Source organism: Hyperolius riggenbachi, chromosome 3 (assembly GCF_040937935.1).
Source record: "Hyperolius riggenbachi isolate aHypRig1 chromosome 3, aHypRig1.pri, whole genome shotgun sequence".
Taxonomy (NCBI): domain Eukaryota; kingdom Metazoa; phylum Chordata; class Amphibia; order Anura; family Hyperoliidae; genus Hyperolius; species Hyperolius riggenbachi.
The window spans coordinates 484323930-484336266 of record NC_090648.1 but is presented as its reverse complement, the minus strand read 5'-3'; the positions used below and the strand labels follow the sequence as shown (position 1 = coordinate 484336266).

Here is a 12337-nt window from a genome sequence, read left to right as displayed (position 1 = left end):
TAGGTGACATGTGGGAGAGGCGGGGAGGGCAGCGAGAGCCGGCGGGACTTAGCGTCCTGCACCCGACAGAGCTCTGAGCTATATAGCTCAGAGCTCTCTAAAGCATCTTTGTATTTGGGCTCCAAGGAGCCCCATTGGTCCTTAGCAGACCAATGGGGTTCCTTCTGATTTAAAATCGATTTTCTCAAAAACTATAAGGTCTTTTTGAAAAAAAAAAATTCCCTCTTATTCCTCCTGATCTCCTTAATAGATTCTCCAAATTTGAGGCTCTTAGCATTTAAGGGGGCTTTGCTATTAACCCTTAAAGTCGGCGGCTTTTTTATATTATACGGAGCGTTACGGTTTAACACGAAATTACGGTAGCATGAACGAAACGCGAAATTTCGCGTTGAAAATTACGCTTACGGTATTTTCAATTACGATTTTAATGGCAATTTCGCTACGCTAATTTCGTATTGTAATCGCAAATTTCGCATGCGTAATTATAGTAATGCGAAATTACGAAAATTTCGGCTCAACTCTACTTACGCTAAGTCCCCGCCGGCTCCCGCCGTCCACTCCGCCCACACCTGTCACCCATATACATGCTGGCACCCATGGGTGCCAGCATGTATATAGGTGACATGTGGGAGAGGCGGGGAGGGCAGCGAGAGCCGGCGGGACTTAGCGTCCTGCACCCGACAGAGCTCTGAGCTATATAGCTCAGAGCTCTCTAAAGCATCTTTGTATTATTCCCACTGATCCCCTTAATATACCCTGTGAATTTGGTGTTCCTAAATTTTAAGCAGGCTTTGCTATTAACCGTTAAAGTCGGCGGGTTTTTAAATGTATATATTTTTCCTTTGAAACTTTAACATCGATTTTCTCAAAAACTATAAGGTCTTTTTGAAAAAAAAAATGTTTCCTCTTATTCCTTCTGATCTCCTTAATATATTCTCCAAATTTGAGGCTCTTAGCAATTAAGGGGGCTTTGCTATTAACCCTTAAAGTCGGCGGCTACCTAACATTGATCCATGCGTCAACTTTTCCGCTTGGCAGCATGACCGCATTAATTGCTAGTAGGAATTTACGCGTAAGCCAATAACGTAACAACTTGAATTACGGTATTCTTACGCGTAATTGCGTAAGGGCTATGCGTAATTACAGACATGCACCGTAAATGAATGTCTACGCCGTAAGCGTAATTCCGTAATGCGTAATAGCGTAAAATTACGCGTAATGATCCATAAGCGTAGTTTTTTCCATTACGCCCAGCACTGCCTCAAACCACTGCTGTCCCTGTAGCTAAGTTAAGAGGTCTTTATTACAAAAGAATACATAAGGAGCTGAAAATCTACAGAGCAGTGGATGGTTGCTTATGAGCCAGATTTCTCAACTCTCCACCCACAGTCCAGCCACTGCTATGGCTGACAGTATCCAGAAGCAGATGGGGGACTTGCCTGTTAACAACACCTACAGCAAAGCACAACTGAAATGTATTGCAAACGTAGTAAATAAAGTACATGTTACTCTTACTTCCCTGGACATAGGCTTTAAAGAGACACTGAAGCGAAAAAAAATTATGATATTATGATTTGTATGTGTAGTACAGCTAAGAAATAAAACATTAAGATCAGATACATCAGTGTAATTGTTTCAGTACAGGAAAGGTGGCCATACACTGGTCGATTTGCCATCAGATTCGACCAACAGACAGATCCCTATCTGATCGAATCTGATCAGAGAGGGATCGTATGGCTACCTTTACTGCAAACAGATTGTGAACCGATTTCAGCCTGAAACCAATCACACTCTGTTGTGGTGGTGGTGCTGCTGCCGCCGCTCCCCCCCCCCCCCCCCCCGCCGCATACATTACCTGCTCCGCCGGCGCGACTCCCGGGTCTCTCTCCGCTCTTCATTCTCCGCTCTGGTCTCTGGCTCCAGCATGCTTCGCTTCTTCCTGCCCGGCAGGAAGTTTAAACAGTAGAGCGCCCTCTACTGTTTAAACTTCCTGCCGGGCAGGAATAAGTGAAGGCATGCCGGAGACCAGAGCGGAGACGAGCGGCGGCAGTCGCGCCGGCGGAGCAGGTAATGTATGCGGGCTCTATTGTGTCGGTCATCGGGCACTCGAACGCCGCTAGCGATGCGCTCTTTACCCGCGAGCGATCGACGGTAATTTTCCGCACGGCGCGATCGACGGGATCGGACGAAATGAATCGAAATTCGGCGTGTAGCGCAAACGATTGGCAGTAGATTCGATCCCAGTGATCGAATCTGCTGTCGAAACGGCGGTAAATCGGGCCAGTGTATGGCCAGCTGAAGAGTTAAGAAACTACAGTTGTTATCTCTATGCAAAAAAGCCATTAATCTCTACGACTTTCAAAGTCATGGAGAGGGCTGTCTTCTGACTTTTATTATCTCAACTATAAGTGAACAGTTTTCTTTTTATCTGCTAGAGGAGAGGTCATTAGTTCACAGACTGCTCTGAAATAATCATTTTGAGTGCAGAGTGTTGTGTAATCTGCACATATTAGAGAATGATGCAATGTTAGAAAACACACTATATACCTGAAAATAAAAATATAAGAATATTTTCTTTGCTGCTAATCTTCTAGTAATTATTCATAGTACACAACCAATTCATTATATCATATTTTTTTTCACTTCAGTGTCTCTTTAAAGGGGGTTATAAGATCTGTTGTTTTTGGCGCCAATGGTGCCTGCCTGGTTTGGTCACCCCGGATGGGAGTTTGTGCAAGAGCAGGGTGAGACTTTTTTTTACTTCACCCTGTGCCGAAATTGCCCGTGCTGACACTGGATGGACTCAGTCTGGGTGCCTATGTTTAACTGCAGAAACTGTGCAGTGCCAGTGACATGCTTATCTCAAGATGCAAAAAACAGAAAGCTTCCTATTTTGGATAAGATAAGGACACTAAGATCAGAAAGTTATTGAATCCCTCTTCCTTTGAAGACTTTACACAGTGATGCCAGCCTGTTGCCTAGGTGATGTTTGCTGTGGGAGGGACTGTAAGCTGTGGCAGTAGGAAGGGAAAACACTGAGCTGGGTAAATAAACAAAAACAAAAAAAAAAAAAACAGAAAAGGGCAGAAGTGATGTTACTTTTGGCATCACAGAGAAACAGTAACAGCAGAAATACTGAAACAATTTATTTTGTTTCTATCATATTTCTCCAAAATCTCACAGTGAACACTATAAACAACAGAATAGCTAAAGTAAATAAGTGATTTCTTAGTGGATGTTTTTAGTTTTTTTTTTTCCAGCTAATATTGAGTTTTATCCAACTTTATTACTTTTAAAACAATTATGAAAAAGAAGTAAACTGTAACTTCATTTTCCACTTTCAATTGGCCCTTTAAAAAAAATGTGTGAAAAGGCTAAATAGGCGCTAAAAAGCCACACAAAGCTATCAGAGGTCGCGGGATCGTGTAACTATGACAAGATGATATCCATTCAGCGGAAGACAAAACGGATATTCCAAATTGCAAGTGAAGTCAATGATACGTGTAAAATATAGAGTAACAGGGCGCTAGGAGTGCAGCCACTTCCTAAACTCTCTGTCTTTCGTTAGCTGCGTATCACATGATACACGATCAAGACTCATGGTTAAAGATCTCAACTCATCTGTCATCGGAAATGTTCCAGTGCCTCTTTCCACTTCAGATCTTATCTATCTGTCTTGAAACAAGGGATAGAGTTTCCCCGGGACAGATGTCGCGGTTTCCCTGCCAGCTTCCCAAATGATTAACCATGCAAATCAGTTTTGCTGCTATTTTTTTCCCAGCTCGGGTTGTAGGTGCTGCATCTGCTGTAATGCCCGCCTTGGGCAAATGCAAACTCTGCCTTCAGTTTGGCAACTTTTTCTCTTTTTTGGGGGGGCAAAGAGGAGGATCCCAACTTATTCTAGGGCAGCGTAGGAAGGTTGAATGGGGGGAATTGTTGTCATGTGGTCTCTAAATAGTCCCATTTCCTCAAATGAAGGGTCTTGTAAATCGAAGGGGTGGGCACCCTCAAACATCATATTTAGTTTTCAGTACACATTGTTACAAACACCTATGCTTGATCATTGTGAGTGACATAAGCACAGTTGGCCTGAATGAAGGCAACCTCTCCTTCACAGACAATTTAAGGTTAAAGTTCCTCCGCTGATGACTAGAGTTGGGCCGAACCTCCGATTTTAGGTTCGCGAACCTGGTTCGTGAACTTCCGCGGAAGGTTCGGTTCGCGTTAAAGTTCGCGAACCGCAATAGACTTCAATGGGGATGCGAACTTTGAAAAAAAAAAAAATTATGCTGGCCACAAAAGTGATGGAAAAGATGTTTCAAGGGGTCTAACACCTGGAGGGGGGCATGGTGGAGTGGGATACATGCCAAAAGTCCCGGGGAAAAATCTGGATTTGACGCAAAGCAGCGTTTTAAGGGCAGAAATCACATTGAATGCTAAATGACAGGCCTAAAGTGCTTTCAAACATCTTGCATGTGTATACATCAATCAGGTAGTGTAATTAAGGTACTGCTTCACACTGACACACCAAACTCACCGTGTAACGCACCGCAAACAGCTGTTTGTGTAGTGACGGCCGTGCTGGACTGGTGCGCACCATGGCGAGAGTGCAGGTTTTGGTGGCTTTACAGCCCATATGGTCGCCTGGCTGATGTAGCTGAATGACAGAACAGTGACTGTCCAGCTGATCAAATTTGGTCTGACCACAATGAGGCAACGACCTTATTATCGTGGGTGTGCCCCCCGAGACACTCATCTAGGCGCCGGTCATTGCTTCATTGTGATACGCAAGCCCCTTCACCACGGCAAGGTAATGATTACGAAGGGGAATGGGCGCACACTGGTGGGTTCACAGAACAGGTATGCAGTGGTGGGTTCACAGCACAGGTATGCAGTGGTGGGTTCAATGAACAGGTATACAGTGGCGGGTCCACTGAACAGAACAGGTATGCAGTGGCAGGTTCACTGAACAGGTATGCAGTGGTGGGTTCACAGCACAGGTATGCAGTGGTGGGTTCACAGAACAGGTATACAGTGGCGGTTTCACTAAACAGAACAGGTATACAGTGGCGGGTTCACTAAACAGAACAGGTATACAGTGGCGGGTTCACAGAACAGGTATGCAGTGGTGGGTTCACAGCACAGGTATGCAGTGGTGGGTTCAATGAACAGGTATACAGTGGCGGGTCTACTGAACAGAACAGGTATGCAGTGGCAGGTTCACTGAACAGGTATACAGTGGCGGGTCCACTGAACAGAACAGGTATGCAGTGGCGGGTTCACTGAACAGGTATGCAGTGGTGGGTTCACAGAACAGGTATGCAGTGGTGGGTTCACAGCACAGGTATGCAGTGGTGGGTTCAATGAACAGGTATACAGTGGCGGGTCCACTGAACAGAACAGGTATGCAGTGGCAGGTTCACTGAACAGGTATGCAGTGGTGGGTTCACAGCACAGGTATGCAGTGGTGGGTTCACAGCACAGGTATGCAGTGGTGGGTTCACAGCACAGGTATGCAGTGGTGGGTTCAATGAACAGGTATACAGTGGCGGGTCCACTGAACAGAACAGGTATGCAGTGGCAGGTTCACTGAACAGGTATGCAGTGGTGGGTTCACAGCACAGGTATGCAGTGGTGGGTTCACAGAACAGGTATGCAGTGGTGGGTTCACAGCACAGGTATGCAGTGGTGGGTTCAATGAACAGGTATACAGTGGCGGGTCCACTGAACAGAACAGGTATGCAGTGGCAGGTTCACTGAACAGGTATGCAGTGGTGGGTTCACAGCACAGGTATGCAGTGGTGGGTTCACTGAACAGGTATGCAGTGGTGGGTTCACAGCACAGGTATGCAGTGGTGGGTTCACAGCACAGGTATGCAGTGGTGGGTTCACAGCACAGGTATGCAGTGGTGGGTTCACAGAACAGGTATGCAGCCAGACAGGAACAAGTTAAGCCTAACTAATCTTTCCCTGAGAGACAGTCTGCAGCAGCTCGCCCTACTCTCACTGACGCAGGCAGCACACGAGTGACCGTAATGGCCGCCGCTGCCTGCCTTATATAAGGGGGGGTGGGGCTCCAGGGGCTAGTGTAGCCTAATTGGCTACACTGGGCCTGCTGACTGTGATGTAGAGGGTCAAAGTTGACCCTCCATGTGCATTATGGGGCGAACCGAACTTCCGCAAAGGTTCGCCTGCGGGACGCGAACGCGAACCACTGAAGTTCGCATGGAACCGTTCGCAGGCGAACCGTTCGGCCCAACTCTACTGATGACTATCGTAGTTCTTAAAGCTACTGAGATGATGACTACTGTAGTTCTTACATCTCATGCTCATTTCAGGTTAAGGCTACTCAGCTGTTCACTATTGTAGTTCTTACTCCTCCTGCTCATTTAAGGTAAAAGCTCCTCAGCTGACGATTACCGAAGTTCTTACTCCTCCTGCTCATTTAAGGTAAAAGCTCCTCAGCTGACGATTACCGAAGTTCTTACGCCTCCTGCTAATTTCAGGTTAATGCTCCTTAGCTGAGGACTACTGTTCTTATGCCTCCTGCTCATTTCAGGTTAAAGCTTCTCAGCAAATGACTGTCATAGTTCTTCTTACGCCTCCTGCTCATTTCAGGTTAAAGCTCCTCGGCTGAACACTATAGTAGTTTATGCCTCCTGCTCATTCTACAGTTTAAGAGTCAGGCTCAAGTGACATTTATCCAACATCTGTACATAGCTGAAGGGAAAAGCTATGTACAGCATAAAAATAAACTGATAGCAGGAGGTGACAGAAATTATAAAATAGTTTAGAAAAAAAACCTTTTTCAAAGGAGGATAAGTGATGGACTTGCCTCTGAGAAAAACAAAAACAAAACAGACAGTTCAGTGTAAAAAAAAACCGCACAATTTTATTAGCTCACGATAACAAGTTTCGTGGACTAATTGCTCACTACTTCAGGTCAGTCAGGAATAGCAATCATGGCCTTTTTCCTTATGCATCTACTTTGCCTTGACACTCCTGAATGACCCGAGGAAGTAAATTGATCCCAGAAATGTGTTGTAGCATGTTAATAAAGTACTTCCTTTTTGACCAAGATTGGTCTGTATTTTGGAGTTAAGTTTATCACTTGTCTCCCTTTGAAGGCCTTTTTTTTTAAGCTATTTCATAATTTCTGGCACTTCTTGCTATCAGTTTATGTCACCTTTGGTGGAAGGTTGGGTCATACAACCCCCTCCCCCCCCCCCCCCCCACTACCAATCTTGGTGTATTTGGCAATCTTGGTGTATTTAGCATAGCAGTCCATGAAATGATCCATGCCCACAGTGAAGACGGGTTCTTAATCACCATCCACTTGGTGTGTGGTTCCCTTGCAGGTAACCCAGTCTTGTGAGTGCCCTTACCCTATTATTTATTTTTACACAATTCATCTAACTATACTACACTAGAAGGGGACCCTAATTTTTTTCCTTTGTGTCTTTGGGACCAACATCCCAAATCAGTAGCTGAAATAAATAACTTAAAGGTCACTTGACACGAGGCAAAACTACCTAAGGTATGCAAAGAAGTAAGTTCACCCAACCTTTGGTTCTGTAATCAGTTCTTGAAAAATCTGACTTTAGGCTTAAGTCAAATTTTCAGGCAGGAAGAGGCTGATTTGCCGCGATGTTCCCTCCTATTATCTTCCCCTCAAGGGGCGTGAATAGGGTGGAAAAGAGGAGGGAGTGGGAGGGTTGATAGGAGGCAACATTGTTGCAAGCCTGCCTCTTCCAGTCTGAAAACATTTCAAGGAGGCTCTGGATCCCTTTGAGCCTTTGTAAGCCTCTCTCCATGCCAGAGGAGTAGCTATGGGGTGGGGGGGGTACATCTGTCCCCGGCCGCAGCATCTGTGGGGGGGGAGGGGCGCAGTTACAGGTTTTATTTTCCCTGATGCATCCCCGTCTATGAAAGGTGGTGGAAGGATCCAATCTTCTCCCCTGCTTCCTCCTGCTTTCTGCACCGGAGTTTTGTTTTATTTTATTTCTCTGCTGTAATCAGCACTCGCCATGTTTGCATCAGCAAAGTAGATCATGTCTATTTCTACGTATCTCCCAACTTTCTAATGCCTGGTACACACAATGCAATTTCCTGTCAGGTGGATCGGTCAAATTGATCATTTCTGGCATGTCCGATCTGCTACTGATTGAGAACAGGATCGATTTTGTGCAGTGCTGATCTGAAAATCGATCCTGTTCTTAATCAGGTGCAGATTGGACATGCAGGAAATTATTCTAAACCTCAAACATCTCTGGGAAAGCATGATGGACACCCTTATGTCCCCGGGTGCTGAAAACCCTAGCTACGCCTCTGCTCCGTGCTGTCATTCTACCACTGTCCCCCATTGAAAATTCACACCTTCAGGACTTCTTCCAATATTTCAGAAGTTCTTGCATCCCTGAGTACTTCAGAAGACATCCGTATACGTACTATGCATGTGCGAGCCTTGACTTGCACGTGCACAGTAGGGACCTCTCATCACAGAGTCCTGAAAGGTTATTTGACTGAGCTGGTTAGGTAACTTCACTGGGAAGACAGATTTACTTTGACCTCCTTCCGACTGCTCCACGCCAATTGGCGTGAACGTGGCGGCAGCCCCGGAACTGCACAACGCCAATTGTCGTGAAGTCCTGGGGCGGAGATTGCAGGGGATCGCGTGCGCCAGCGCGCACGCAGTCCCGCTCGGATGACGGAGCTTTGCTCTGTCATCCGTCTCCCAGTGGCGACAGTTGCTAGGAGACTGTTAGATGGCAAAATCGTGATCAATTTACATTGTACAGCGCTCCGATCTACAGCAGCGCTGTACAGAGGACAGCCGTGTGACATGTCTGTCCCCCTATGAGGCTCAGGAGCGATCCGCTGTCATCGTCTGAAGCGGGGGGAGGGCATAATAAAAAAATGTAAAGAAAAGAGATATATTTATTTAAAAAAAAAAAAACCAATACAAAAAAAAACCCCAAAATTCTAGGTGCGATCAGAGCCCACCATCAGAAAGCTCTGTTGATGGGCAAAAAAAGGGGGAGGGGGGAATCACTTGTGTGCTGAGTTGTACAGCCCTGCAGCTAGGCCTTAAAGCTGCAGTGGCCGAATTTGTAAAAAATAGCCTGGTTACTGGAAGGGGGGGGGGGGGGGTGGTAAAGCCTGTGGTCCTTAACTGGCTAAAATGATAATAATTTAAAAGGGGTAAAGTCCATTGTGTTTTAGTGCATAATGTACAATGTACTGCTGAAGACGTTTCACATATGGCTACCATACTGTTACCTTATTAGATCAATAGGTTGGTATTTGTAGAATGCTCCATATCTTGCCCATTCTCTGTGTAATAACTAAATGACAAAACAAAGAAGAAGATTTAACTTAAAAAAAAAACAACTAAAACACGCATTATTTCAATATTACCTTAAAAACCCGCTGAAAACATGTGTTATTTTATAGAAACCCTGCAGGCATCTGAAATACTTCAACCATGATATATAACATGCATCATATGTTTATAAGAAACTTGCACTTTGTGTACTGTGGAGGCAGCCATATTTATTTCCCTGCAAGAGAATTGCGGAATGTGATAATTAATAAAAGCACCTCATAATTTATCTTAGTTATGGAAATGAATTGTTGAATACAATAGTTTTCCCTTGTTTATAATATGGTTTGAAATATTGCTGAAAACCTTTTCTGCTGTAGCGATAGTCATGTCTAGGAGAAGTCATGCAGAAGCATGTGATCAATTTGGTCAGGTGATAGATATGTAAGTCTCTGATATGCTAGTAGTGATCATGTGCTAAAGCAGGGTGTGATCACAGAAATGCAGAGCTTTGCAAATCTATCAGCTGATCAAACAAATCACATGCTTCTCCGCATGTTTCCTAGACATGACCATCACTAAACTGCCGTTGATAAGTAGCAACTTAGCATCCCTTGCACACACCTCAGACCTGCTTTTATTTACCTCGACAACATTATTGTCCTTGAAGCTGCAATGCAAATGCAAGTTTTTTCTTTATCTACACTTGTGCAATTGAATTGGCCAGATAGCTAAAGACTAGAACTGCTGGTGTGTAGCAAAGCTTATGGAAAAAGCAATTATCAGAAAATCAAAAACACAACCTCGAAAGGGATAGAGCTTTGGACATATATTTATGTGTTGTATTTTTACAGAATGTTTTAAAGGATTAAATTAAATAAACATTCATTATTCATAAATTGTGCCGCATTTTGAGTTTCCTTGTTCTGCTGGTTTGGATCCACTTCATGTTTTGGTAGTCAGTTGAACCCCATGAATGAGTATGACCATTTCCTTTTAAAGGGGCACTATGGCGAAAAATTGTAAAATTTAAAATATGTGCAAACATATACAAATAAGAAGTACGATTTTTCCAGAGTAAAATGAGCCATAAATTACTTTTTCTCCTATGTTGCTGTCACTTACAGTAGGTAGTAGAAATCTGTCAGAAGCGACAGGTTTTGGACCAGCCCATTTTTTGCCATAGTGCCCCTTTAAGTTTTCTCATGGAAAAGCATGTGATTAGTTAGATCAGGTGATAGATTTGTGAGGCTGTGATTGGCTGTGATTATTACTTCCTGCTTTAGGCTACACAGGAAGCAACTCATGGTGATAGTAGTATGGAGTCAGAGCACCTAATATGCATAATGTTTCTGCGTTTGTCTTTCACAAGATATTAGAATCTAGAGATGGGAAATTATGTTTAATAATTTTATTCTAATACAAAATAATGTAATAATCTTGAGCTGATGGAAAATGTAGTTTAATCTCGTGAACATTTATGCAGCTACAGAAAAAGACCAGCCGAAATCGTCAGCTGTTGCAATTGATTGGTCAACAGGGATGGCCTCACGAGTAGGTAGCTACTCGAATTCATAATTAAAATGAGACTTAATTGCCTCAAGTGTGTGCATGGGAGACAGGGGGTTAATTACCCAAAAGACTGCCGGCTTCTATGTTACACATGTCTCAACCGCGCCCCACGACTCACTACTGCGCACTTCCTCCTTCAAGTCGGAAGGAGAAAGTGCGCGGTAGTGAGCCGTGGAACATGTCCCATTAGACGCCTTCAAGACATGTGATACATAGAAGCCGGTGGACTTTTGGGTAATTAACCCCCTGTCTCCCATGCACACACCTGAGGCAATTAAGCCTCGTTTTAATCATGAAGTCAAGTAGCTACCTACTCGTGAGGCCATCCCTGTTGGTCAGTATTTCAAACAGTAAAAAAAAACAAAAAAAAAAACATTTACTAATATAGACCCATTCCCGTCACATTTATGGACAATAGCTACACAGATCTGCCACATTAAAACATGAGACAGCAAGATCAATATTGGTATTAACCACTTCACCACTGAGGGGTTTTACCCCTTGAGCACCAGAGCAATTTTCACCTTTCAGCATCTCCTTCCATTCATTCGTCTATAACTTTAACATTACTTATTGCAATGAAATGAACTATATCTTGTTTTTTTTCTACACCAATTAGGCTTTCTTTAGGTGGGACATAATGCCAAGAATGATTTTATTCTAAATGTGTTTTAATGGGAAAATAGGAAAAGAATGTGGGGAAAAAATCATTATTTTTCAGTTTTCAGCTATTATAGTTTTTAAATAATGCATGCTACTGTAATTCAAATCCATGAAATGTATTTGCCCATTTGTCCTGGTTATTACACCTTTAAATTATGTCCCTATCACAATGCTTGGCCGCCAATATTTTATTTGGAAATAAAGGTGCATTTTTTTTCAGCTTTGCGTCCATCCCCAATTACAAGCCCATAGTTTATAAAGTAACAGTGTTATACCCTCTTGACATAAATATTTAAAGAGTTCAGTCCCTAAGGTAACTATTTATGTATTTTTTATTGTATTTTTTTTTTCTTTTTATTACAAAAAAAAATTGGGGAGTGTGGGAGTTAATGAGTTAATTTATAATGTAAAAGAATGTATTTATATATGAAAAATGTTTTTGACTGTAGTTTTACTTTTTGGCCACAAGATGGCCACAGTAATTTTTTGTGAATGCGTCCTATAAGCGTAGGAAGTACGCTTACAGGAAGTGTGATGAGGATGGGAAACTTTGTTTTTTTTTCACAATGATCGCGCAGCTTCTCATAGAAGCAGCCGATCATTACTGAGGGGCTTAGATCAACGAACGTGAATGATTTTTCCCGTTCATTGATCTCAGGGTGAGCGGGCGGCGGCGTGCACGAGCACGGGAGCACACGCATGAGCGAGCGGGAGCACGGACAGCGGCGGTGGATGCGTGTATCTACAGTCCTGGTGGGGAAAGAGTGATAAAAGGAGCGT

At 43.7% G+C, this 12337-nt stretch overlaps 1 protein-coding gene across 3 annotated transcripts in view; it reads right to left on the bottom strand.

Annotated features, from left to right (window-relative positions):
* Positions 1–12337, bottom strand: part of ANO2 (anoctamin 2) — a 340170-nt gene that overhangs the window by 170128 nt on the left and 157705 nt on the right. For all 3 annotated transcript variants that reach the window (XM_068278130.1, XM_068278131.1, XM_068278132.1), the window contains one exon: positions 9280–9344. In XM_068278130.1, coding sequence (XP_068134231.1) covers positions 9280–9344 — 65 coding nt within the window. The remainder of the gene's footprint in view (positions 1–9279; positions 9345–12337) is intronic.